This window comes from Mycteria americana, chromosome 14 (genome assembly GCF_035582795.1).
Source record: "Mycteria americana isolate JAX WOST 10 ecotype Jacksonville Zoo and Gardens chromosome 14, USCA_MyAme_1.0, whole genome shotgun sequence".
NCBI lineage: Eukaryota > Metazoa > Chordata > Aves > Ciconiiformes > Ciconiidae > Mycteria > Mycteria americana.
The window spans coordinates 14,819,737-14,846,501 of record NC_134378.1 but is presented as its reverse complement, the minus strand read 5'-3'; the positions used below and the strand labels follow the sequence as shown (position 1 = coordinate 14,846,501).

Below are 26,765 nucleotides of genomic sequence, written 5' to 3'. Positions count from 1 at the left end.
TCATACAAAGGGACACGGCGGGTGTTTGCGTGGGGACACGGTGGGTGTTTGCATGGGGATGCGGTGGGTTTTTGCGTGGGGACACGGTGAGTGGTTGGGTGGGGACACAGTGGGTGGTTGGGTGGGGACACTGTGTGCTCGTGGCTGTGGTAGGGGAGTACCTGAGGGAGGAAGGGTCTGCCTGCGTGACGGCCCCGGGGAGAGGCCCAGGGAGGGGGTGTGCCGGGCCGCAGCCAGCCCGGCTGCCGGGGCAGCCGCTGCCCGCCCGGCGGGGGCACCACCGAGCTGCCTGGGCCGACGGAGCCCTTGCGCGCCGGCGCTAGGACCCGGCAGAGCCCTACCGGCCGGCGAGGGGAGGGCGGGGCTACCCGTGTTGAGAAGCCAAGCCAATGAGCGCGGGGCCGCTGCCGGGCTCATTTACATTCCGGCGCGACGCATCCAATAAGCGTGCGAGCTGCCGGGCCGCGCTGCGCTCCCAGCCGCCCCGCCCGGGCGGTCGCGGCTCATTCGGAGAATGGCCGCGGCCACGGCGTGCGGCTCCCCGCCTCCCCGCCCGCCGCCGCCGCGGAAGCGGGGCGACTCCCGGCGGCGGCAGGCCGCCCTCTTCTTCCTCAACAACATCTCCCTGGACGGCCGACCGCCCTGCCCGCCCGCCGAGAAACCGCCGCCGCCCGCCGGCCCGGGCGAGGGGGAGGAGGCGGCGGCGGAACCGGCCGGAGCCCCCCCGCGCCTGCTGTCCCCGCCGCCCGCCTGCCAGCCGCCGCCCGCCCTGCTGCTGCCCGGCGTCCCCCCCCTCGCCGCCACCGCCGGAGCCAAGGGGGAGGCGGACCCCACCCGCGGGGGCATCTTCCTGCCGCAGCTGCTGCTGGGCGGCCCGCTCTGCCCGCCGCCCCCGGCGCCGCCCGCCCTGCCGGGGATGCTGGCGGCCGCCAAGCCGGGCGCCCCGGGGCTGCTGAGCCCCACGCAGAGCGCGGCGGGCGGCGGCTTCGCGCTGGAGGCGCAGCGGCAGAGGTGAGTGAGGGGACGGGGCGCGCCGGGCCAGCCCGCACACCCCACACCCCCGCGCCGGCGGCGGGGCCGCCCTGACCCTGCGGGGCGTGGGAAGCGGCGGGACCCCCCCCGGGGCTCTGGGAAGAGCCGGACTTTCCCAGGGCCCTCGCCCGGCCCGCGGCCCCGGGGGGTGGGGAGCGGAGCATGGGAAACGGCCGCCCCCGGGGAGAGCGGCCGTGGGAGGCGGCGCCGGCTCCGCTGTCGCCTCGCCCCGGGAGGTGGCACCTGCCCCGGGGCAGCCCCGCCGGAGGGGTCCCGGGGGCTGGCGGGGCATGGAGCCTCGCAGGCAGGCGGGGAGCGCTGCCCGCCCTGCCCTGCCCTGCCCGCTGCCTCGGGCTGTGCGGCTCAGCCCTGGGGATGTAGGGCTGCCTGTGCGGAGGATGCCCCAGCTGCGGGAGTGCCTGGTGAGGGGGATTTGCAGAGTATTTCACTCGCTGAGTCTCTGGCTGCAGTTCTGCGGTGTCCTGAACCCTGCCTCCGGCTTTTCCCTAGCCCAGTTTTTGCATTTTTCTGCTTCCAGATGAAGCCGACAGAGTCATTGCTAGGTAGGACTCTTCCTCCGTGCAACGGCCACACTGCTGATGTAGTGCCTTCTCCTAATCTCTGCTGCTTGCCTATGCAGTAACTCTGTGTATTAATAAATGCTTGTGTGTGCTGGGAACTTTGAGTCAGCCTCAGGGGAGGATGGTCTGGCCTTCAGTGCAGGATTCCCATTGCATTTCCAAGGGGATTCTATCAGCCTGAAAGTGTTGGTTTTCTCATCTATTGGAAGGCAGGCTTGTGCTCAGATCTTGGGGATTTGAGCTCTGAAGGAACTCTTTTCAGGCCGTTTCTTGCATAAACAGCTTTGTGAAGTGAGCTGGCCCTCTGAGCCTGCAGATAGGCAAAGCAGTATCAAAGGCTTTAAGTCTACGTGGTCTTCATAGGGGCTTCCAGAGCTTTGTTAGGGAGCTGAAATAGAGATGTTGTCTGCGTTTTAGAGCTGGGGAGCTTTGCTAATGCAGTTGATGGGTGTTCCCTTCCAGTGTACATCTCGCAATGGAGGTGTCCTCTTGATCCCCAGGAAACGGCTACTTGGAGGTTCAATTGAATATAAAGAAAAGTAGCTGTTTGTGAGGCGTGGGGGTCCTCTCGTGTGTTGTCCCTCCTGGTTTTTTTCCTTCTGGAACTCTCATTTACCAGTCATTGCTTTCCTTCTTGTAATGCTTTCCTTCTTGTAAACCTTTCTTTCCTCACTTGGAGAAATTGAAGCTGGGCCTGCTGGATGGACGTCCTGTACGCACGGGTTGCACTGTTGTATGCAGCTTGTTGTGCGGGAAAGCCTGAAGTAAGGGTGTTGCTGTGGCACAGCTCCTTCCTAGCACTCCTGGTCCACAAAAGCCAGTGCCTAGGTGCTGTGCTATTCATTTCATTGCTTTAATATTGGAGGTAAAGCTCTTGAGGGTGAGTCTTGCATCAGGAGCTTTACAAGCACAGTTACCTCTGTGGGTGTGACATTCGGTGTGCCAGTGCGTACTGAGTTCTGGACCGCTGGAGTTCATGTAAATGGTTCAATCCTTCCCATGCCAGGTCAAAAGGACAGTAAGAAAACGCTCTTTAATGCATATTCCTGGGATCTTCTCATTTGATGTCCTTCCTGCCTCTTTCCTTGGCATGTGATTTTAGATGTTATGTTCCACTATTGTAATTCTAATCAATCCACCTGAAAACAATGATAAATCGGAAATAAAAGGTAGAGAAAAGTGCAAGGAGGATACTCAGAGGAATGAAAGGGCTTCTGTGTGAGTAATGACAAAACAGGCCATGATTTTTCAGCTTGGAAGAGATGGCTGAAAGGGTATATTGTATTACATTAATCATTTTGTATACTGCTTAAGAGGGTGATTTGGAGTGAGAATTCATCTTTTTTTTTTTGTCTTTAAAGAAGAAAAGAGTGAGTGGAGAACATCTTCTGCCTGATAGTTTCAGCAGATCCACATCTTTACATGGAGATACACACATCTTCTGACAAAAGGCCAGTTTTATGCTGCCTGTGGGGATGTGTCAGACCCAACATGTCTACTTCCAGTCACGCTGGGCACAGGAGCGGGTGAGGTGGACCATCCCTCTGTAATTACGATTTCACCGGCGACTTGCAGGGTGAGGGACTTGGAGTGCTATTTTTTTCACTGGACAGTTCCATGGTTTGCTCTGCGACAGAGCATCCCTTCATCCCTGCAGAACAGCGGTGTCTCCTCTTGTTGCAAATACATGAAGAGTGATTCGGGGACTTTCTTCCCTGCAGGACGGTGGTGGTTATGCTGCTTCCAAAATAAGATTCAGAAATCAACAAACAATGGCAAAATGGGTTTTCTTTTACTGGGACTCAGGAATCTGGGTATCATTTTGCTGTACAGTAATGTTGCTACTCTGGGTAGGTTAACTGCACGCGTCGTGCAAGTACAGGCGTACATACAGGCGTATGAAGTCATCAGAGGGAAGGGGGAGGTGGAATCTGCGCTGTGACTCTGGACATCTAATCTTTGGTGCCCACTTAAGGCAGCTGCTCTCCTCAGAGTCCTTTTTTAGTCACCGCCAAGAGCTGCTTTGAATTGCCCTCGGTGGAGCCTCCCTTAAATGCACCAGGAGCACGGGCTGAAGGGTCTCCAGATTCGCTCTGTCCGTGTTTGGTGCCACTGCAGTCCTGTGCTGTGCCCAGGGATTTCATCGCGCTGGGGCTTGCCCCAATCCGTGGAGATCACTTTATCTAGAACTGGCCGTTCCGTTGGGCAGAGTTTTATTACAAAACTTGGTCTGGTTTGACTTGATTGAGAAGTTGCAAGAAGCTGATGAGACCGGCCAGCGTAGCTCCGGGCAGGTTGTGACGGCACCTCTGCTAGAGTCGGTGGTCACTCATTAGCGACAGGCAGGGTCTCCAGTACAGCGCGAGGAATAAGTGAGCTGCTCGGCTGATGTAACGTGGAGTTTCTCGGAGTTGCTCGGTAGCTGTCAGGTTCTCCAGGATGGAAACTTCAGCGGTGCACGCTCCCTCGGCAGCACAGTTCAATCCGGATGCTTGGTTTTGTTGCGCTGCTGGCTGAGCATTATAAACTTAATGACTTTAACCTTGCACTTTTGTTTTCCTAAGGAGTCTTCTGTTTACAGGATCTTAAATTACAATGCTGTGTTATACCAGCTTGCTTAATCTGCTTGCCATCCCTCCTCCCTTCTCCTTTTCCATCTTGCTCTGTTCTTTTGTTCTTTCAAAGAACAAGCCTCACAAAAAGCAGTGGAGGGAGGCAGCAAACAGTGAACAAATCGGCATTCACACATTTTAAATGAATTTCTGCAGCTGGGTCTGAAACTGGCCGAGCTTTCTGGGGAAACACAGATAACAGAGGGCCCTGAAAATAGCCAGGTTATGAAAGCATGAAGAATGGGAACAACAGCCCTGAATGTCAATGCTGCTTGTGCTTCTGAGGTTTCAGTATAGTGTAATGTAAAGCAGCTGGTTTTGCCATACATTCGCTGCATTTTGCTGGGCCTAAGAATAAATACGGAGCCTAAATTATTTGCAACCGATGCTTTAATGTCCTTGGTGTTCAGTGGTCAGGGAGCTGAACTGAACGTTCATGGTTGCTGATAAATCAGAAATGACTGAGCTAATTTAGGTCATTTTAAGGGTGGGAGTTTAAACAGTAGTTGATAACAGCAGCACTTTGGACCAACTCTGCTTTTAAGTGTTAATTGGATGCCAGATTGCTGACATAGGTGTGATCAAATTAGTTCCTTGGGTGGAATGGCAGAAATGCTTGGTCAGGCTTTTATGCTTATGATGGTTAAGGTGTTTTGTCCTGCTGTCAGCTTAGCTGCTGTTTTCACTTCAAGAAATATAAATATTTAAAAAAAAACCAAACCCTTTGCTAATAAACAGGTTTTGTTGAGATGGATGAAATTAAACCTAAGACTTCTAAACATTTTATTTCTAAGCCTTATTTGAAATAACCTGAGCACACATGGTGCTTTTCAGGAAGCAGCAAGATCTGTCAGAGCCTGCAAGCTTTGACCTTTCAGAGGTGAACAAACAGTAGACTGGGACGTGCTGCTCAGGGCTGCAAATGAACATATTTGAAACCTGAACTTTACTTAAAAGTCAGCTGAAAAGTTAAGGCTGCAGTCTCCTCCTCGGCAAGCACAGTTTGCTTCGGCAGCTCTCCTCTCATATTTGCAACTGCAGGTGATTGCATGTGTCCGATATTAAATGTTTATAATTTATAGCTGCCTGTAGCATTTATTATCTGACATTCCTGGCCAGGTATAATATCAGTAGTAGTAAGTTGTCTGCCTAGCAGGAAACTTGGAGATCAGAAAATCCCCGTCCTTGTATCTTGTGCACCACTGTGAATGGGTCTGGGTCAAACAATCCTGAACGCTGCTAACACCAAGGTTATTTGACCTCTTCTTTAAAAGCCTCTGGACTCTTTTAAATGTAACTTTGATCTCCAGGCAGGAAGAGTCTGTACAGAATTAACTGTTCTTGCAGTTGATTTCACCAGCTTTTCAAAGCGATTGTGCAGGAGCCCCAGCAGCGGGTTTTGGGATGCTGCAGGAAGGAGAATGCTCTGGAAGTGCCGTTTCCACCTTTCCTTTTCCCTTGCTGCCTGCTCCCGGTTCCTCTCTGCAGGAGGCAATGAGGGTGGCCGGAATGATGTTGTCTTGCTTCAAGTCAAGGAGTCATCAGCACAGAGGGAAAATGTTACCAAATGAAATGTAGAAAGCTGAATAGCTTAACTTTGGGGAGGACTTGGTGGGGCCCTGTTTCAGACCTCCAGTAAGCAAGTCCTGTAGGAGTGCTATGGCCAGAGCTTCCTTCTCCTGGTGCTCCTCTGCTGTGGACTTGAAAGTACTGCCAAAACCTTATGTAGCAGAACAGTGTTCATAGCTGTTTTCTATAGATTTACTTTACAAGCTTCCTTCGAGTCAGGAAAAATAACGCAAGCTTTATTGGACCATTATTTTCAAATGTAACTCTTGACTCTGAAGTCTGCAGGATCTCAGTGTACTGGCTTAAAATGTTGTTTCTTTGATTCATGGTCTAAAATAGTTATCTCCTCTCTCCTCCTTGTTTTCCTCCCCCCAGATCTCAGCTGGTGAACAAGTGCCTCCTGCTGAGTCTGAGCGCTTGGAGCTCCCAAAGCTCATGTTGAGGAGCAGCTGTACGCTGAGGGTGTCGGTGAGAAGGACACATGTAGGTTGTCGGGGCTCCTTACCATAACTTTGCTTAGCCCCAAAGTCCTTCTTGATAATTGCAGAGACATGGGCTGTGCAAACTTGCATCTGCTTTGCCATCCGACTGGACAGCTGTCTCGCCCAGCTGGGGGTGAAGCTCCTTTGTCGGGGCTGTTGCGTGCTCCTGGCACCGTGGCTGAACCAGTTCAGAAGAGTTACTAGCAGTTCTCAGTGTTTTGCCATTTACTATGAACTGAGGGTTGAGGCAGGGAGGGAAGGATCTTTGCTTTCTGTTTTAAAGAGTCGTTCTGAGCTACAGATGAGCTCTTCTGCTCTGGGTTTGGGTATGGTTTGTTTGGTTTAGAAGGGGAAAAAAAAAAAGGTGGAGGGAAGGGAAGTGACTCTCTCAAAATTCTGTTAAATATTTTTTTTTCTGCAGTATGTGTTTTTTAGTTATATTAAATCTTGAAGACTTAGCTTCAGCTGTCCTGTGTTCCTCCTTTTTCCATCTGTCAACCAGTTAAAGCTGTGAGGCTGTCAGGCTGAGCAAGCTTGAAGATGCTTTTGAGCCTCCTTTTGAAGGTTGTTCTGAAGTCTTCTGGCTCTGTAGCTTGAGTTTTAAAATGCACAATCTGACGTGCACATGAGCAGAGTGAAATTTGGATTCTTTAATGAGCAGGAGGTATTGTTGATAAAGCAGGTGACTGCAGATGGAGGGTGCTCAGCTAAAGCCGCTCTGTCACGCTAACTCTTCAAATGCGCAGCTTTAAACTCCTAACCTTTGGTTTATAGCTGTTGTGTATATATAATTTACTGTAAATTATTATAGTCTAACCTCTGAAAAAGATGTTAAATGGAGAACCTTTAACTGGTCTCATAAGTGCAAGCGAAGCAGAAGTGTTTCACGAGATAGCCCTCTGATTCGTGAGATGTGTTGAGTCTTTAAAACTAAAAGCTTGCTGCCAGCTGACCCCGCCGCCTGAGGCTGTGATCCCAGGAGCTCTGAACGCCCTGGCTCCGCGCAGCCACCTCCTCCGGGGAGCACTCCTCTTGTGCCAGCTCTCGCTCAGCGTGGTGGTACCCGAGCTCAGCGTAGCCTGCAGACCTGCCTCGGAGCTGGGTAGCCATTTCGTTTGCTAGCCAGCCACGGCACGGGCTGAACTGCAGCCAAAGCTGCTTGCCCTACAGCATGGACAGACATGCACTTGCTCTGTTGTGGTTGCTGCAATTTAAGCATAAAATTTTGCCCATGTGAGGTTACAACCTCTTGATTGTGGGTTGGAGGGGATGATGGATGTTGCGGTGGGAAGAACCAAACACCCATAAAAACACTGGGAGACTTCTCAACTTTCTTTGACTTGGTTTCCTCCAGTCACCTGTTTTGAATTTTCTTCTCCTTCCCAGTTAAAAGCTTCTCTTTTTTTTTTTCTTTTTTCCTTTTTTTTTTAACTTGTGAGTTTTATTGTGCCGAAGGCTTTTATTTTAACAAGGCACATGATGAAATGACAGCATCATCTCTCAGGGAAGTGCATGAATATTTCTAGCATAATGCCCACAGTGTTATCAAGGACATGCTTTGCATTTCACTTGCCTGTTTTGGTCAGCGGTTCAGTGCTTGGTGAGCAGAGCACAAAGCACAGAGGGAACCAGGCTGGTGAGCTAGGAATGCCTCCAGAAACTCATAGAAACTTGGAGAAATACAGTTACTGGTTCTGTCCTGGCCAGCACATCCAATTTGCTTTGTGAGAAGCAGCAGGGATTTTAGGAGTGGGCTTTAGAAGTGGGCTCTGGGCATGGCAAACCTTGCATCTGGTTTGGTGGTTCTCTTGCAACAGATGGCTTTCATAATACTTTCTGGAAGGCATTATTTTATCCTTGGATTGTCTAAACACTCTTAGCACCAAAACAATGTCATTTATGAAACACAATGGATACAAAGCTCGTTTCTTAGTAGCATTGGGTCTTAATCATACGTGGTTGTGAATCAGCAGTGAAGTAGCAGCCGCTGTGAAGAGTATCTAATTTCTTTCCTTGTTAGTATTTAAAACTCTCCAGGCTTCGTGAGCTTCCCACTTACTCTGCCTCCACCTTCACGCAAATTACACTCCATTTTGGTTCCTTCTTGTCTGTCCCGTAGGCTGCATGACACATTCTTTTCCTCGCGTGTGGCTTTACTGGTGTTTGAGGAGTGCAGGATTTTCTCTTGGCTGTTTGGGACCTGCAGGAAAGCCCCTGGTGCCTCTTCAGTTTTGCAAACAAACCTTGAATAAGAACACAAAGGTGAAGGAATTGGGCCTCCCTCCTCATCCTGAGGTCTCCCGGAGGGACCTGCTCTGAAGCATAAAACTACTTTCCATGCTCACGTGGCTAATTTGGGTTTAGTCTTTAAAATGAAGATTACCGGAGGAATAACTTAAACTAGCCCTGCTGTGAGAGTTGTATTTATTCTCTGGCAGTCTGATACTTAAACAAATGTCAGAACGAACTCCTGGGACGGTGGCCTGCAATCCAAACTGCACGTTTGTGGTGCCGTAAAACAGTGAGTAGCTGACTTTGTAAAGAAGGAGCACTTAGCTGTATGCTTACTGTCGGTTATGCGGGGTATTCTTTCTGCCGCTGCCTCCCATTGAACATCAGAGCTGAAACCATCTATCCGTGAAAATGGCTTGCTCGGTGCTGGGCACTTCATGGTGTAGATTCTTCATCAAAGTCATTTATTTCACCAGATACGTTGTTTTGAAGGTGATTCAGTACAAATGTGGTCTCTGACTTCTTTTGGCTTTAATTACTGAGAACTTGTTGCTACTGGTGAGCTGTACTCAATCTGCTTTTGAGCAGGAAACTCATTAATGTGAGCACCGAGGGTGGTGAGGCACGGGGGCACTGGTATGAGAATAGGGATGCTCACACCCGTACACTCTGAAGTGCAAGCCTGAAAACAGTAAATGTCTCCTGGGCTGCATAAGTAATGGCAGTTGCGAAAAATTAAGCTTAGAAACTGGAACTGGTTTTCTTAATCCCTCGATGCCAGTATTTTACCTAGTCAAACTGAAACACAGTTTATATTGGGTTGTTGGCTCACCCATAAGGAAGGAAAACGATACAGCTTAATCTTTAAAATATGTCTTGGCAAAACAAATCTGACAGGTATGTCTTCCTATTGTAAACAGGATTTGGGATCTGGATTCTTGTGTAAATTACCTTTGACGGTTCTTACTAAGCTAGTGCTTCCAAAAACCAATAAATGATTTTTGTTCTTGTTATATTAATAACTCAGTCCCTTGACAGCTGTGATTATACTGAGGCCTGTAAAGGACCTTACAAAGGGACATCCATATTAAAATAAAACTCTTCCAAGTGAGAAATAGGAAACCAAATTCTATTAGCTCCTAATTTTACGCAGTAATTAAAAATCCTTGACCTCCCCCATTCCACCTATCTATTAGCAGTACATATGGCTAAAGAGCAGCAGAGGATATAAGCCTTGCTGCTAATTTTAGCCCAGTGCCTGGGGGGTGCGTGCCTGCGTGGGCGCATGCAGCATGGCATCCTTCCCCCAGCAGAAGGGCGATGGATGTGACTCCATCCGAAACAAATCTGCCCTGCCAGTCCCTTTGGCTGGAGGAGGTCTCAAGTCATGTTACCGACGGGCTTTTGCAGCATCTTTGAATGCTTGTGTCGCAGGGCTTGGCCATCCTGGAAGTGATGAGGATAAGAAGTCACGGCAGAAGATGAACTCAGGGTGCTGCGCTGGTGAAAACAGCTGAATGCCGATTGAACTCTGGCTGTGTGGTTGGCTCAGAGTGCAGACCTGTCCGTGTGAGAGGTGGGGATTAATTGGGATGGGAGGAGAATCCCTGTAAGATTTTAGAAAATTCTGATGTAACCTTTCAGGAAGGAGCAAGACGAGCCAGTCCATTCACCTGCTGTAGCAGACATGCAGGAACCAGAAGGGCAAAGCAGAGAAAAGCTTCCAAATGGCAGCTGCACCCAGTGGCTTAAGTAAAATCATTGGCCACTGCAATTTAAAGATAAATATTAGAAGTTAAAATGAGGTTCCTAAGGGCTGTTGCAGAGCCTGGGAGCGCTGAGCAGGGACAGAGGTGCCCAAAGGGCAGCCCCACTGTCCCTTAGAGGACACGGTGGCCCAGGAGCAGGCATGGAAGAGGCTTGCTTGTGCCTGAAGCCATGTCTGATAGCACAGGGTTAGTATCTCTTTTGTATTCCACTATAGTATCTGCTAAAGAACAGTCAGCTTGGATGCTTCCAACTACAGCAGCATCCTGAAACTTTACCCTTGTCCTCTTGGGTGTCTGCAGGTAGCCCAGCCCATGGGTGCGAAGGGGGAAAATACTGTTGGCGAGCCATCAGGAAGGTCAGCGTTCTTTAATCTGGAGCTGTGACTTAACCAGCTTTTTCCTTTCAATTCATAAGACGGGACATGTAGGGATTATTGGTGCTATACATAGATTGCTCTTAGCTGTGTCCTGTTCTGCTGGGAACGCTTAGGAGCTGTGTCAACCTCAGGGCCGGGGATCCTGCATGCTGTTTGTCTGTTGTTCTTCACCCTCTGCAGAGAGTTTCTCTGCCAGCACTCGGTGGGATGCTGGCAGGGCCAGAAGAGGACAACTCTGAAGCTGGAAGCACTCAGAAGTTGGGTTTCCTCAGTGGGAAATCCATCAGGAAGGATATATGTGTGGGCTGGCTACTGCTTCCCAGGGTGGGAGTCAAAATGCAACTCTGAACATAATTTGTTGGGGTTTTTATCTGAACACAAGATTATTTTGTGGGCTTTTTTAAGAGCATGTTTAGCTCATCAGGGATTCGGCAGCGGTGTTGAATTGTGCGTGTCCGTGTGTGCACATGGAGATAACAAGCTAAGGCGTAATCCAGAATTCCTCTGCTTGATAGCCCCTTATCTTTGAGCATGTGCTGTGTGTGTGCTCTCTCTTGGTGGGTCCCCTTGGAGGTGCTGGCTGTGTAAATGCAGTTGCTGGGTTTAATGTTGAAGTTCTGGGAGGATCCTGCTTTATTGGCTCCTGAAATAGTGGAGGTGAAGCACCCGAAAGTGAGCTCCTGGCCAAGGACATACAAACAAGCAAACCCTCTATAGCTTGTCAAGGAAATAGCTGGTATCGGCCAACAGACATGTTTGAACTTTCTTTAGGATACTGTTGAAATTACAGCTTGCTTCCCAGAACTCTAACATTTTAATATTGGATATTTTGATTTCTAGTTGTCAGGTGGCATGTCAGTACGGGTGTGCGTAAGGTAACTTGCAGTGCGCGTACAGATGTTGGTATTCTGTTTTAGTATTTTGGTTGCATTTGGTAATAAACGTTCTGTGTAAACTACTTAAAATCCTTTGAATTCCAGTGGATCAGACCACAAGCAAGAAGGTTGTGTTATCTTAGGCGAAGCTGCTTGGCACAGGGTATGTGACTCGGCGTTTTTTCATCGAAGCCAGCAGCCGCTGAAGCGATCCTCTGCTGCCTATTGTCGAAGTGTGGATTGGCTGCATGAGAAGAGCACTCAAACTAAAGAAAGTATATATATATATATGTGTGTGTGTATATATGACAAGTGCAGACTACTCCAAGTGTTACATTTTGCAGCCTACTCCAAGTACTGCACTACCTAATAAAGAAGTTCTATACGTTAGTCGTACTGGGGAATCTAGCAAGTCTCTCTTGGACTGCAGGGAGGGAGCTGCGTTGCTGTAAAACATTGGCTGGAGCATACAAACTGTTTTGGGTACTCTGACTGGATTAGTGAGACCTCTTTATGTACACCTTGTTTTGAGACTTGAGGGAGAGTATCTTGCTTAGCATCTGGGATTCTTCCAAGGTGACAGCTTCACTTGAGGACAGAAAATATTATTTACAAGCGTAGCTAAAAATGAAGTTTCCTGTTGGCAGAGTGGGGATGAGTCATTGTGGTTTTGAGTCAAGGGGCAGGATCTTCCCTTCACTGCAGCAGGTTTTTACTTCCAGATATGCTCTTACAGAGCAGCAGGTTCAGGTGTTTGTCACTTTTGTCCCCGTTACTGAGAAAACGAGGCGGTGTTCAGAAGGTGTAACGCTCCGGATGGGTCTCCACCGTGGTGGTGAGCACACCCTCATTGACCCCAAGGGCAGTTGCACCTACAGCACTGCGGAGTTACTAGTGAGGGTCTAGCCGTGGCTCTCCCAATCCATCCAGCTACTTACACGGCATCCTTTTACAGAACCACGTGCTTTTTTTGTACCAGTGCCCATTGGTGTTAGCTGTGTTTCCCCTTTGCTCACCACACATGGCATCTTTGTCTGCATCCAGCCAGGTTTCCCCCCGGAGGGGAGGAAGACTGGGGATGTTACCAACTGCATCCATGCCAGGAGGTTTGAGATTGGTCTCCACGTTTCATGAAGGGGTTTTTATTGCAGGATAGATGCCAAAGTAGACTGGAGAACCATGTGTATGTGGAGATTGGTCTCCATGTTTCATGAAGGAGTTTTTATTGCAGGATAGATGCCAAAGTAGACTGGAGAACCATGTGTATGTGAATGCGTTCAACTTTCTTGTGCAGTTCTTGCTGGAAAGCAAAAAAAAAAAAAAATTTTTAAAACTGAAATGCTGGTGAAGGGTGTTGAAGCTGTGCCATGAGTGTTCTTCAGTAGCACCCTTAATAGCTGTTGATTTGTAGGAGGCAGTCTCCAGCAAGACTGAAGGTGTTAGTCCTGTGGGAGGATTTACCTCTCTTGTGTTTACAAAAAGGGACACTAATTTTTCATCCTCCTACCTGTTTGAGTTGTGGCCTTTTTTTTAAGAATGCCTGAGCAGCACTGCTGAGAATCTGAAGACAATTTCTTTCCAGGGGAAAAAATAAAGTGTTATATGGGAGTATAAATTATTACAAATTCACTGTAATTTGAATTATTACAAATTCAAAGGAAAATTCACTAATTATATTTCATTAAGGAGATTGTAAGCAGACTTTGGCATTCATTCTCTTTATGTACTTGAAGACCCAGAGAAAATGGTAAATTGTTTCTCTTGAACTTGCAATGAGGAATGGAGAACTAACCTGCTTTCAGGAATACTCAGATTGAAGTGTCATTTTGCAAAACCTACTGATAAACATTGGTGTGTACATCTACAGGAATAACTTCAGAGACCTTATTGCAGATGCTTGCCTGCAGATCAGCAGTTTTAAGTGACATTTATGTCAATGTATAAGGAGGAATACCAGAACACCATCTTTGCTGAAGTGCTGGTTTTTGTGTTCCTGCTATAGCTTGAAGCAAGAGAGGCAAATGCTCCTGTTACTGGTAATCTGCTTGTTGTGGAAATACGTAATTTTAAATCAAGTCCTGTGCATTGGCAACGCTGCCTGTAACAGCGATGTGCCACATGGAGTGAAACTGCCATGTCTCGCTGGCACAGTTTTTGGCCGGCAGCTCTGGCAAGAGCTCCAGGTAGCTCAGAAGAGAAGAAATAACTTGCAAGAAGGGGGAAGAGAGGTGAAAGCACCTGTTTTGTCACTTGAACAGTCTGCATTTCTAGACACCATGCTTAAGAAAAAGCAGCCAGATTTTGTTCGTGTCCAGAACTCTGGTGTATCTCTTCTGTAGCAACAAAATAGTGTGGTTTGGTTTCTTACCCAGCTCAGGCTGGGGAGGAGGAAAGGCAAGTCACTGGGACTAGCAGATTGCCAGGCTGTTTCAAAATCCTGAAGTGCTGGGCTTCAAGACCAGACCTAAATCCTAAGTAGCTTTTTTTATCTTTACCATAGAACCATAGAATGGTTTGGGTTGGAGGGTACCTTTGCAGGTCATCAGTCCAACCCCCCTGCAAGAGCAGGGACATCTTCAGCTAGCTCAGGTTGCTCAGAGCCCCGTCCAGCCTGACCTTGAATGTTTCCAGGGATGGGGCATCCACCACCTCTCTGGGCAACCTGGGCCAGTGCCTAATCAACTGAAGCTGTAAATGGCTTTGCTGTGTAAAAACTTTTCTATAGCTGTTAGCAATTAATAAATCCCATTTTTTCTTGACCTCTCTTCCCCCCCTCCCCCCCACACCAACCCAAGGTGCCATGCTTTTGCTGGGTGTTGGATGTTAACTTCCAGGCATGAGAGCCTGGCCTTGGTCTGTCTGAGCGGTTTGGCCTCTCGTAGGTGCCAGAGCTCTGATGCAGCTTAAAGTTTGAATTTTTTTCCAAAAGTAGAGCTTACCAAACCAGAGTCCTGCAACTTTAGTCTCATATGTTGCTTCTACGTTGACTTCCATGGAGGTATTGTCCGTTAGCTGAGTTACTATGTCACTTTGGAAGAAAACCTTGGACTTGAGTGCATGTAGCTTGTGCTAAAAATGCAACATGATGTATGCTTAAACAAAAGCAGAAAATATGGAATCTGATAGTTGTAGTGTCAGTGTTTTGCTGGTGGCAGTTGAATCTGCGTGCATTGTTCCTATGGAAATTGCAGTCATAGTTTTACAATTCATTTGCAAATCTCTACCAACAAAGAATGACTTGACTTTGACAATAGTAATGTATCTTACTTTGGCAAGGTGTATTTTTTTGCTTAAATGTAATATGCCATTACTGTTACACTAACTCACATGATTCCTACTGTTATTCTCCTTGCATCTTCCATTCGGGGATTTCAGATGGGTACCGAATACTCTTTGCTTCCTCTAATAGCCCTGTCTATTGTTTTCCGGAGAGATCTGTCAATTTTATTGAGCTACTGTCATAGACTCTGTCTGCCGACTCCTGCAGCTGGAGACGACTGTGTTCTGAATCGAGAATACACGCCGATGTTCGGTCATCATACAGATATACCTGTATCTGTCCATAGATTGATATAAAATTACTTTTACCCTTGCCTTGATGAGGGGGGGCTTTTTGCAATATTTCTTGTAAGATTTTAAATGAGTATTTGGAAGGCTTTTAGGTGTTTAACTTCTAGGTAGGTGTTCTTATGTGTTGAAGATAGTGAATGCTCTTGTTAATGAAGTTGCTATAAATATGTACCTCAAGGGTCCTGGAGGGGGAGACAAGTTCTTGGCCTTTTTAGGAACTTGAAACTCTTACTTAAGCACTCTTCCAATAAAAAAAAAAAAATCAAAAAACCCCCTGCCATTTGTCCTAAGAGCTCATAGATCTGTTGCAGTTCATAAACTCAGAGGCCATGAACTAATATTGTTCACTCTTCGTGGTGTTGTACATTTTACAGAAGGCGTTTTATCTCCCAGCGCTGCTCTCTAGACTTTTTAGAAGACATAGTGGAATATGCCAGTGTACGAAGGTACTTTTTTCAAAAGCAGCATTAATCTCAACTCGTTGCATGCAGTCCTCTCCTCCCTGCACCCTCTTCCACGCCAATATCTGAGGTCCTGCATGCTAGTGCTGCCATCTGATCATACAACTGGCATGACTCTTTTTCAGAGCGCTTAACAGGTGGTGGGTTTTTTTTATAATTGCAGAACCAAGCATATATCTGGGTCTCCAAGACACAAAAGTTTGAAGAAGATGCACTTCATCAAGAACATGAGGCAGTATGACACCAAGAACAGCAGGTAACTTCTGGAGATCAAGGTGCCTCCTGTACTCAGGTGACATAGGATGTGCTCAGCAGTAGACTCTAGTTCAATGCCATTAGCCATTGAACGTCAGTGGGAATAAGGTGATGTCCTTGGGATCTTGTTAATTTTATACATACTTCTTTCGAAGGCAGTAGGTGCTCATATCTGCTACATCTGCAGCAATATTCTGATGGTTCTGCCATCCTGCTTCGAGGAGGTTAAATCATTCTCTTCTAACACCCTTATCTCCAGCACACAGAGAGGTTGGAGCTGAGGAGGATTTAAGGAGAATGGCTTGGTTTAGCCAAATTCTTGGCTCATAGCTGCTGGGCAGAAGAAAAGGGGGGAGCGCGTTCATATTTATTATTAATAGAGGTCTGAGACTTCATCTAAATGTAAAAATATTATCTACATCTTTTCACAAGGTTTATGTAAAAATTACGTAAATATAGATACGTATTTAAAGACTAGGATCTCCTTTGAGGAGCTCCCAAGGTGATGGCAGTTACTGAACACTGGGGTTTGATGCAGAACTTGGCTTTAAGGACCTACAGGGTCAGAACAAAACCTCTGCTTTTGTGCTGCTTCCTGAAAACATAAAATCCATAGCAGTATCTGTGTGACTTACAGAGCAATTTAAGGGGAGTTCTGTATTCATGTTCCATAAAAAGCTGCTTTGTAACATCTGAATCTTAATTCTTATCCTGATCTCTTCCCCTCTACTTACAGGATAGTGTTAATCTGTGCTAAACGAACACTCTGTGTGGCTTTTTCTATCCTACCTTACGGGGAGAGTTTACGGATCAGGTGAGTCATTTTTAACTGCTTTGTGAAATGTCTGGTCTATTGTTTGCAAAAGATCTTTTTAAATGAGTATGGTGTATGTCTCCTGCTTTGAAGCAGGTGAACTTAAATTACCATTTATGTGTAAGGACAAGAGCTTGCTAGCAGAGCAGTAAAATCAGACATTGCCACAGTGTCAAAGTGTTCATTCAAACTCCAGGAGAAAAATAGTGGAAAAGGTAGGCTTTTCTTCCAGTGATTATTCACATCTTAAAGCACTCCAGTCCTGTGAAATCCCCGAAACCAGCTTTGAACAGATGATGTGATGTGTTGCTGTGTAGGATTTCCTATGCTCCTAAAGTGGTCAGAAATCAACTGTCTTCAGTGCAACAAACAATTGTGTCGGCAAAAAAGCAAACAGAGCATCAAGGAAGGATGCTGCCGTCTTTACTGGGATCCTTCAAGGTTTTATAGTGAAGTTACATCTAAATAAGTTTAAGATGCTCTTCTGGTTTTCAGCTCTAAGCCATGAATGTCACTATTTGCAGTCTAAGAAAAACAGAAACAGTTTAGACTGATGGAAACTGCTTTTAGTGTTTGTACTACGTTTTTGTACAGAACTGTCAATATGATCACTTATGAGAAACCAAACCTGCTGACTGGATTTCCCTGCAGCTTTGCTCAGTCCCTCGTGAAGTCTTAGCTGATTCTGTGAAGGTCTGTGATCCACAAATATACCATAGAAAACACTAATTTTATTCTAATCCACTTCTGACAAAACAATTGTGTTGTCACTTGTGTCCTGTACATAACTTATGGACAAAGGAAACGGATGTTTAGTGGTGGGAATTATATTGTATGCAAATACACTTGCCGTAAAAATAGTTGGTGGGAAAATATTCTCTCACTTCATAGAAAAGCAGCAAGGTCACCGGAGCTATTTTAGAGCAGTTCTGAGCACTGTGTCGTTCTGCTTATGTGTAAGCTGGCAATGCAGTTCTTTAACGGAAAGCTGCTTTTTCACGTTGGAACGTAGGTGACAAAGCTGCACGCTGCCATCGCTGACGCAGAGTTCTGCTAGCAGCCTTAATTCTTAATTTGAGCTTGTGTGCGCAGTGGTTGGAAAACTGCAATTGAAAGGCAAGTTTCTAATCCTGGAAAACTAGTAATATAAATCACGTTTGCTGTTAAGTGTTTAAGCATTAGTCTGTTAATGAGTGGTACGGTCTTATGCAGAAAGACCATATTAAAAAAAGTTTACATTTGCTAGATAGATTGTTACAGATCTGAGTTAAAATGATATGAAATCTGATTCTTCATTTAATGAACATCTCTCATTTTGAAAAGAGTACTTAAAAATTAATGCTTTCTTGGAGATGGGATTGAGGGATTGCACGGTTCTCACATAGAACTCTGACCTGGTGTTTACCATAGAGGAAGCTGGGCTTATGCCGCATTTTCCAATAGTGCATTTTCCTACCTGCATTTAGTGATCTAAAAATGGAAGGACAGAAGCAACGACATCCTTCTGGGGGAGTTTCAGTCTCCACTGAGATGGTGCTTGGACTGGAAGGAGTAGAGCTGGGTGCTGATGGCAAGGTAAGGAGGGGTTTTGGTTTTTTTTTTTTTTTGTCTGTTGATCTGTAATGCCAATGACCAAACCACTGACTGGAGGCAGGGGCAGCGGGTGGGTGAGCTGGCTGCTTTCACCCTGGGACCATTTCATGCTGGGGCAAATCACTGTGGATTGCAAAGCACTGCATAAATTGAGAGCTGTAACTTTTCAGAGCAGTGGAAGTTTGTTTTGATCCTTAAAGTTTGAAATGTTTGGCTTGTGATAAAGCTTCTTCTGAGGAGGCTGTTGAAGTCCATGATCACTTCTGCCTCCGTTTCTGGGGAATTGATTTGACTCTGGTATCTTAGGCAACATGTGAGTAATGTTTTGACAGAAATATGGGCAAAATTTATACCTCTTTAGTTAAATTTATATACTGCCAGACTTTTACTGATGTGATTCTCCCCTTTTCTTTGCCTCCCCACCAAATCTTCTACAACACTTCCATACTGAAGTCGTGGAAGCAAGACATTCCTCATCCAACTTTTCCCTTTCCTCCTGTCCCACAATTTCAAGGTCCCCACTCCCAAATACAAACTCCAGGGGACCCTCTGAGTTGGAAAATCCTAGATTTCTGGAAATAAGCTTTTCCATAAATTTTCCCCTATAACTACTACAACTTTCTCTTCTTTAAGGTTGTGTCCTATGCAAAATTCTTGTATCCGACCAATGCCCTGGTTGTTCGCAAAGCTGACAGCCATAGTGCTGTTCCCTCATGTCGAGCTAATGCTTCACGGAGTCTTCCTGGATCAAGATATAAACCTGTGACAGCAAAAACGATACCAGCAGGAACAGACATTGGTAAGGACAGCCATCAGCTTTGTCACCACTCGTGCACACAGCAGAAAAACATAAAAGGAATATATTTGTCTGAAACAATTGCAAATGGTAAAGTGCGTTATTAGGAAGGATGTGCTGCAGCTGGAATGAAACTGTTTTTAGCACAGCCTAGCAAAGGCGGCTTGTTAATGAGGTATAAATGATGAGCCTTAAGACTGAGACTTGCACACGTTCCTTACGTCCTTTGTATACCTGGGCTAGTTCTGTTTATGCAATTCAAGGAGCTCAAAGCTGTTTCCTTGGAAATGTGAAATTTTATATTACTCAACAAGAAACATCTGGTGTACATAGGTACAGGTGGTCCTCCTTGCCTTCTAGCACAGTAACAATGCATATGCCAGAGTTTGTGACACAAATCTCTTGTGTAAAAGAGCAAACCTGAGAGCTCTGCTGTCTGCTAGATCAGAGTATAGGCAAAAGAATTCAGTCTTGTGCAGTTGTGTTCTGTGCATATTTGTGGATGACAAATTTAGTTTGTACTAAGTCTAAAATGGTGCGTCAGGCACATGCTGGAGAAAGAGCTTGTGTGGGTTTTTTAATAATTCTAATACCTGACTGGTGCATTCATGAAACGCAAACAGGTGACTGGAGCTGCAGTTTGCCTGTACTATGGGGTCTGCCAACACTTCACAGAATCACAGAATCGTATAGGTTGGAAAAGACCTTTAAGATCATCGAGTCCAACCGTGAACCTAACACTGCCAAGCCCACCACTACACCATGTCCCTAAGCATCTCATCCAGACGGCTTTTAAATATCCCCAGGGATGGTGACTCAACCACTTCCCTGGGCAGCCTGGTCCAATGCTTGACAACCCCTTCAGGGAAGTAAAATTTCCTAATGTCCAGTCTAAACCTCCCCTGGCGCAACTTGAGGCCATTTCCTCTCGTCCTGTCACTTGTTACCTGGGAGAAGAGACCGACCCCACCTCTCTACAGCCTCCTTTCAGGCAGTTGTAGAGAGCGATGAGGTCTCCCCTCAGCCTCCTTCTCTCCAGGCTGAACAACCCCAGGTCCCCCAGCCGCTCCCCATCAGCCTTGTGCTCCAGACCCTTCCCCAGCTCCGTTGCCCTTCTCTGGACACGCTCCAGCCCCTCAATGTCTCTCTTGGAGTGAGGGGCCCAACACTGAACACAGCATTCGAGGTGCGGCCTCACCAGTGCCCAGTACAGGGGCACGATCACTGCCCTAGTCCTGCTGGCCACACTGTTTTTGATACAAGCCAGGATGCCATTGGCTTTCTTGGCCACCTGGGCACACGGCTGGCTCATATTCAGCTGTCTGTCAACCAACACCCCCAGGTCCTTTTCCGCCTGGCAGCTTTCCAGCCACTCTTCCCCAAGCCTGTAGCGTTGCATGGGGTTGTTGTGACCCAAGTACAGGACCTTCCACTTGGCCTTGTTAAACCTCATACAATTGGCCTCGGCCCATCGATCCAGCCTGTCCAGGTCCCTCTGCAGAGCCTTCCTCCCCTCCAGCAGATCAACACTCCCGCACAACTTGGTGTCATCTGCAAACTTACTGAGGGTGCACTCGATCCCTTCGTCCAGATCATTGATAAAGATGTTAAACAGGACTGGCCCCAACACAGAGCCCTGGGGAACACCACTTGTGACCGGCCACCAACTGGATTGAACTCCATTCACCACCACTCTTTGGGCCCAGACATCCAGCCAGTTCTTTACCCAGCGAAGAGTTTTTCTAATGTTTCTAACTTCTAATGTTTGCTGTTTGAAAACTTTTCTAAAGAGGAAACAGGGAATTTAAAGCCCTGTATCTTGTGATCCAGTGTTGTGCTTTCCTCATTCCACTCAGGAAGTGAAGCTGGGGAAGCCACAGAGTATGATCCAAATCTTCTGGATGATCCTCAATGGCCCTGTGGAAAACATAAACGTGTTCTCATCTTTGCCTCTTACATGGTGAGTGACCGGCATACCTGAACAGGGGAGTGAGTGAGTGCCTGGAAGATCATTCTATAAGGAACTTCCTCAAGGAAGACGACTTCCTCCAGGAAGAAAAAGTTGTGGCTTTTTGAGAATTGATTAGGAAAAATATAAATAGTTGGGTTTGTACACTCAGCTTTGTTGAGGACCAACCTGACATGTATCTCCATGTTGTCATGTGCTTCTTGTAACCATTTGCTTACTAGTTTTTTAAGATTTTGTCTGTGGTTGAGATTCAACACAGTCTATTACTTAGGATATTATAGAAATGTTAAATTGTGAATAATAAAACTCAGGTTTGCCTTTGCATTAGTGTCTTTGGAAGACTTGTTTGGCTGTCAGTACTGTTCACAAGAGAAATGATAAATTTTGCTTCTTGTGTTTCAGACTACAGTCATAGAATATGTGAAACCGTCGGACCTTAAAAAGGATATGAATGAAACCTTTAGAGAGAAGTTTCCTCACATCAAGTTGACACTGAGCAAAATTAGGAGGTAAGAAACAAGTATTGAATAATGAGAACATCTATGCTGTACAAGGCTGCTTTTATCTTCCACTTGTATGGAGCAAATACTAGATCTATTACTAAATCTATTAATAGTATATATGATTAAACACTCATCTCTTGTTGCCAGTTGAGCTGCCTGTAGGATGACAGCCCCATACAGGAATGTTTAGGATGCTGAGAAAGGGTACCAGTTGCTTTTCATAGTTCAGCCTAAAAGGGTTTTGTTTCACCAACTGTGGTGTACTAACGCTCATAGCCAATTAACAGTGAAGCAGCATTAGCCTTGAAACACTCGTAACCTGATTGTTTGGCTGTAGCGCAGCCCCACTCCAACTGGATTGTCCTTCTGGACCCTCTGACTATTTTCACGTTTCAATTGCCAGACTCGGTGATGATCGTGAACTCTAACAAGATTCTAGGATAAAGAAGAGTGTTAGGTCTGGAGAGTCTTGATAAAGAAAAGCATTTCATGAAGGCAGAACTATGCCCCACAGAATTCCTCATCTTCCAGGAAATGCATCTGGCCACTCATCAGCGAGATGCACAGCTCCGAGAGCTGTAATCTTGCTGGTGTTACACGGTGGTTAATGCAGTCGAGGCCTTCTGAAATAGCCAGCTCAAACGCTATCCTGCTGAATCACCAGGGCTATGTGTAGCTATTGACTCTGAGTGGAAGGCTTGCTCAGTCAGGGTGTGTTCTGCCAGTGTCCTGCGTACTCCACGTTGTAGCTGTTTTAAATAGTGTGCCTGCACAGATATCTTCCTGCAGGTGTAGCATGGATGGCAGCCATGAGAGGTAGCATCCACCATAAAGTCTGCCTGTATGCTGAAGTGAAGGGCCAGCTGTTGTGGGAAGCGTGTAAACCAGTCTGCCTTCCCCTCAGACCCGATTCTTCCGCGAGGTGTGTAGTAGACAGGTCTCTACGCGGCAACTGCTGTGATCCGCACGGCTTTGATGTGGTATTCTGTAGGTCAGGGTAGTTCACTCATTATATGAATCACGAACCAGTTTGGGAGCCAACCCGTACAGCAGTAGCCTGTGTGTCAGTGGGGCAGCTAAGCCCCTGGTGTTCATGGGCAGATGTGGAACTGTTCTTCCACAGTAGATGTCAGCCAGGTTAAATCAGTTTGTGCATCAGCTCCAGCTTGCTGCCAGCTGGGCTTCTTCAGTCTAGGATAATACTCATCACAGTTTTCCAAATAGGAGTCTTGCCCGTATGCTCTTCTGAGTTTCCATGCTGCAGTGTTTCTACAGCATTTCATAAAAGCTGTCATGTTTGAGAGGGTGTCTTTTTTTTTTTCCTATTCCCAGTTTAAAGAGAGAGATGCGGAACCTGAGTGAAGAGTGCAATCTGGAGCCGGTTACTGTCTCCATGGCTTATGTTTACTTTGAGAAGCTCGTCCTCCAAGGCAAACTCAACAAACAGAACCGCAAACTGTGTGCTGGTGCTTGCGTTCTGCTTGCAGCCAAGATCAGCAGTGATCTCAGGAAACACGAAGTTAAACACCTTATAGACGTAAGTACTGTGAGACTTGTTTCAGGTGTTGTCAAAACCTTCTCTCTAGCTCATAGAACAAGACAAAGATTAAAGCCAAGACTTAGCAGTGCATATTTGCATTTAAGACCAGCTCTTTCAGTCAGTTTTATGTCTCGTTAGGGCTCTTCCTTGATGGTTTGTTGGGTTTTTTAATTCATTAAAACTACCTGACTGGCACAGTCTAATGTCCTACTGATCCTACAGTGAGCTTATTTTTGAACTTACTGTTTCTCAGGCAAACATGTGTAACTGTTGTGTGGGTGTCACAGCTGAGCTGATAAGCTGGTTTACTTGTCTGATCCTTGGCAACACTTTTGATTCTGGAGGAACAGCTCTGGCCATGCATCACTGACTCCTGTTTTATGCTGACTTAATCTAACAGTGCGTTGGTATCTCGTGGATTAATGGATTCTTTCTCCCCCGCTCTTTTTTTTTTATTGCTATCATAGAAACTAGAAGAGAGATTCAGATTCAACAGAAGAGATCTCATTGGTTTTGAATTCACCGTCCTTGTAGCTTTGGAACTGGCTCTCTATCTCCCTGAAAACCAAGTTTTACCTCATTACAGACGGCTTACACAACAGTCTTAACCAAAGCTGTGTTCCAGCTGACAGCCGGCGGCGCTGGGGATCGCATCACTGAACGCTGCTGGTGGAGTTGCGGCTGGCCTTTCTGTGCCGCTGTGTGCATCCTGCCATGGCTACAGCAAGTTTTGAAGTCTGCGGTGTGTTACTAAACTGTCGAGGTGTGCATTATGGACACGTATGCCAAGTCTGGGGGATGGTACGAGAAGAGTTATTGAACTTTATTTTCTTTTGGACATTTAAAGCACAAATATTCACCAGTCAGTCTCATGGCTGCTTATTATTCTTTATTTATCTTCTCAGTTTTACTAAAACTGTTCTTCCCTATGAAGAATACTATGGTATTGTTTCTTTTTTTTTTTTTAAGCCTTTATTGTATTCCTTGAAACTGAAGGAAGCATCACTTCCATTCCAGTGCACCATAAAGTTCAGATGTTTCTAAGAATCTTCTTGCATTTTTACATTAATGAAATGCATACTTTATTTTTTTAAAGATGTGCCTAAAACTGGCTGGTCTGGTACCAGTGCTTTTTAAGTTAGTTATGTTATGTAGTGGGGAATCCTGAATTTGTATAGGCATTTATTCTTTACCTGCATTGGCCTTGCATATAAGGAAAACAATTCCAGTATATCTGCACTAATGATACACAGGGCATCTATACTATACTATAGAGCTGTAAGTAGCAAGATTGAAATTACTCCATTCCAATTTAGTTAACTATTAATACCTTAGAAATACACATTTTATTTAAAAAGATTATTTGAAAATCTGTCATGAAATACCATGTGTTGAACAAGGTAGCTGCAGCAAGGGGATTGCCATCCTAATTCACTCTTCAGTGGAAGATGAGCGCTTGACTAAGAGCAATGTGCTGTCAAATGTATCATTTATGATTTTTGTTTCAGTGTTCCATAGTCTGAAATAAGCACCTTTTTTAGTACGACTGTATTATATATGGTCTTATGTGCTCTGAGCATATACTTAAGTCAGTAGAGCTACTGCTGCCAAACTAAGCCAACGAAACAAAGCATGCTCAATATTTAAAATGCTACTTTCTTACTCTGTTCTTCCAAGCGTTGCATCACTGTGATGGTCCTCATAAAACTGGCATTTGTTGCACATCTGAACAGCCACTTCACGGCTGGTGCCCAGCAGCGCTCTGATGCTTACGCAGAGGCTAAATAACTTCTGTCACCATTGGCTATTCCTTCATTTATTTTTAAAATGTCCGGGTTGGGAATGAACTCTGATTATATATGGAACCTTCTGTGATATTGGCTCTTGGGTTCATTTTCTGAAGCAATATTATGATACAAGTAACTGTGTCCACTTGCAAGGAACAAAAGTGATGCTTGGCTATTATGACTGAGAAATCTGTAATTTAAGTTTGACTCTTAAATGAAATACTAGACCTCGTACTGAGGTAAGGGACCTGCTACCTAATATGTAAAGTAATGTAAATTCCTGTTCCTTGTATTAAATGTTGTTGTAGGCAAAACCACAGCTGAGTCTTTACTCTTCAGCTGTGTTTTGCCTGAAGCTAATTTGGCTTCATTAGAATTGCAGCAAACTTTACTGGAGCCCCTTCCTCTTTAAGTAGGGCTCGAAATGTATTTTTCATATATAATAATTACAGTGACAAATCTTTTGTAACTGTGTTCAACTGTATGTAGCTTCAAGTTATTTGTGTAAAATTTAATATGCTTGTGACTTCTCTCTAACACAGAAGGACTTTCCAGTCTCTGTAAGTGAGATGGTAGCTAGTAAGTTAGACAATAAGCTTGCCAGTTATCTTCCAAAAGATTTAAAAAATTGCCTACTAGTTAAACTTTCTACTGAATATAACTGTCCTTGCATGCAAGAAATAGTGATGTACTAAACATCTAGTATATAACGAGCCTTCGAATTAGCAAACAGTGGTGAAGACAACTAAATCGGTCCACCACTTCCTGAAGTCGTTAGGGGAAAGAGGTAGAACTGAGCAAAGAGCTTTCTCACACGGTATCTCCAGAAACAGTAAAACACTTTGCTTAGTATGAACAAAGTCAGAAAATGTCTTTCTCTAAGAACTTCTTTCTGTTTTAGTGTATAAAGAGTTTTCTGTAACAAAATTAACTTTCCTTTCCTCACCATCTAAGGAAAAAAACGCACTTTGGTTTGCAACACTTTGCGGTCTCTATTCAGTGGAAGTTTGTCTAGTTGCAGTGGGCATTTGGGCTGGAGTTACGCTCCCAGAGGCCATGGTTTCAAATCATAAAACGGCAAGCTTTTGCTTTCTCTTTCAGAAGAACAAATTAGGATAAAGAGCATTAAATTACAGAATGCTGAATGTTGTCTTAAGGTTACCCTAAACGTTGGCTTTGGGCATGTGCAGTGTTCTTGAGCTCACAAGCTGTTTGGAGCACAGGCCAAAAACGAGGCGGTGGAGGGAACGCCGTACCGATGTCTCTGTAGAGCGCGGGTTTGGGGCTGATGCCGTCCAGGGGCGTAGTCTGCGGCTTGTACATCGGTACCTCTGTTGTGGTGTTTGTGCAGAAGCGGTCCTTCTGCAGAGATATGGTGACTTGTGTGTGTATATATGTTGATTTTTTTTTCTATTTCTAGAGTGTAGCTTGCAGTCCTGTGTGGGAATATTTATCTTTTCACCTAAAAGCTGCCACCGTGTGGCAAAGGACAATTACTACGTTACCAATTAATAAACTGAAAGTAGGACCCAAAATAATACATGGATCTGCTGGCTTTACATTTTCACAGCCCCAACTGCTCTTGCTTTGCAGAGAAGCGCTGGTTTACGCCGAGGGCTGGTCTGGTGCCGTGTGCCGTGGAAGGATGCTGCTGCGTTGACTCCGCACGGAGAACTCTCTTGATAAGAGGCTGTACATTTTTATGTAAACGATAGTTATGGTTTTGTCTTACGCCATTATTTAAAAGTCTGAGTTGTAGCCTGTTCCTTCCCCCCCCTCCCCCCCCCTTTCCATGAACTTGTGAGATTAAGATGCTGTGAAATAAAAACTCTTTTGATATACGTTTTGTAACCAAACGTCTTGTTTCGGAATGGTCTTTCGTCAGGGTTGTTGCTCCTGCCCGCTCCGGGGGCTGCCGGGCCCCTCAGCAGGGGACACCCCCCCCCCT

The 26,765-nt window shown here is 45.9% G+C and overlaps 1 protein-coding gene across 2 annotated transcripts; it reads left to right on the top strand.

Moving 5' to 3' along the window:
• Positions 1–473: 473 nt before the first annotated feature.
• CABLES2 (Cdk5 and Abl enzyme substrate 2) lies at positions 474–26,656 on the top strand. 2 transcript variants are annotated; one of them, XM_075516791.1, is made up of 10 exons: positions 474–1,011; positions 15,474–15,545; positions 15,724–15,816; positions 16,552–16,629; positions 18,096–18,204; positions 18,856–19,021; positions 20,875–20,978; positions 21,390–21,496; positions 22,823–23,027; positions 23,498–26,656. In XM_075516791.1, the coding sequence occupies exons 1-10, from the start codon at positions 515–517 to the stop codon at positions 23,636–23,638; spliced, it is 1,572 nt and encodes a 523-aa protein (XP_075372906.1). In that variant the 5' UTR covers positions 474–514; the 3' UTR covers positions 23,639–26,656. The 2 variants fall into 2 exon arrangements, with proteins under 2 accessions (XP_075372906.1, XP_075372907.1); XM_075516792.1 differs by lacking the exon at positions 15,474–15,545.
• Positions 26,657–26,765: the final 109 nt, after the last annotated feature.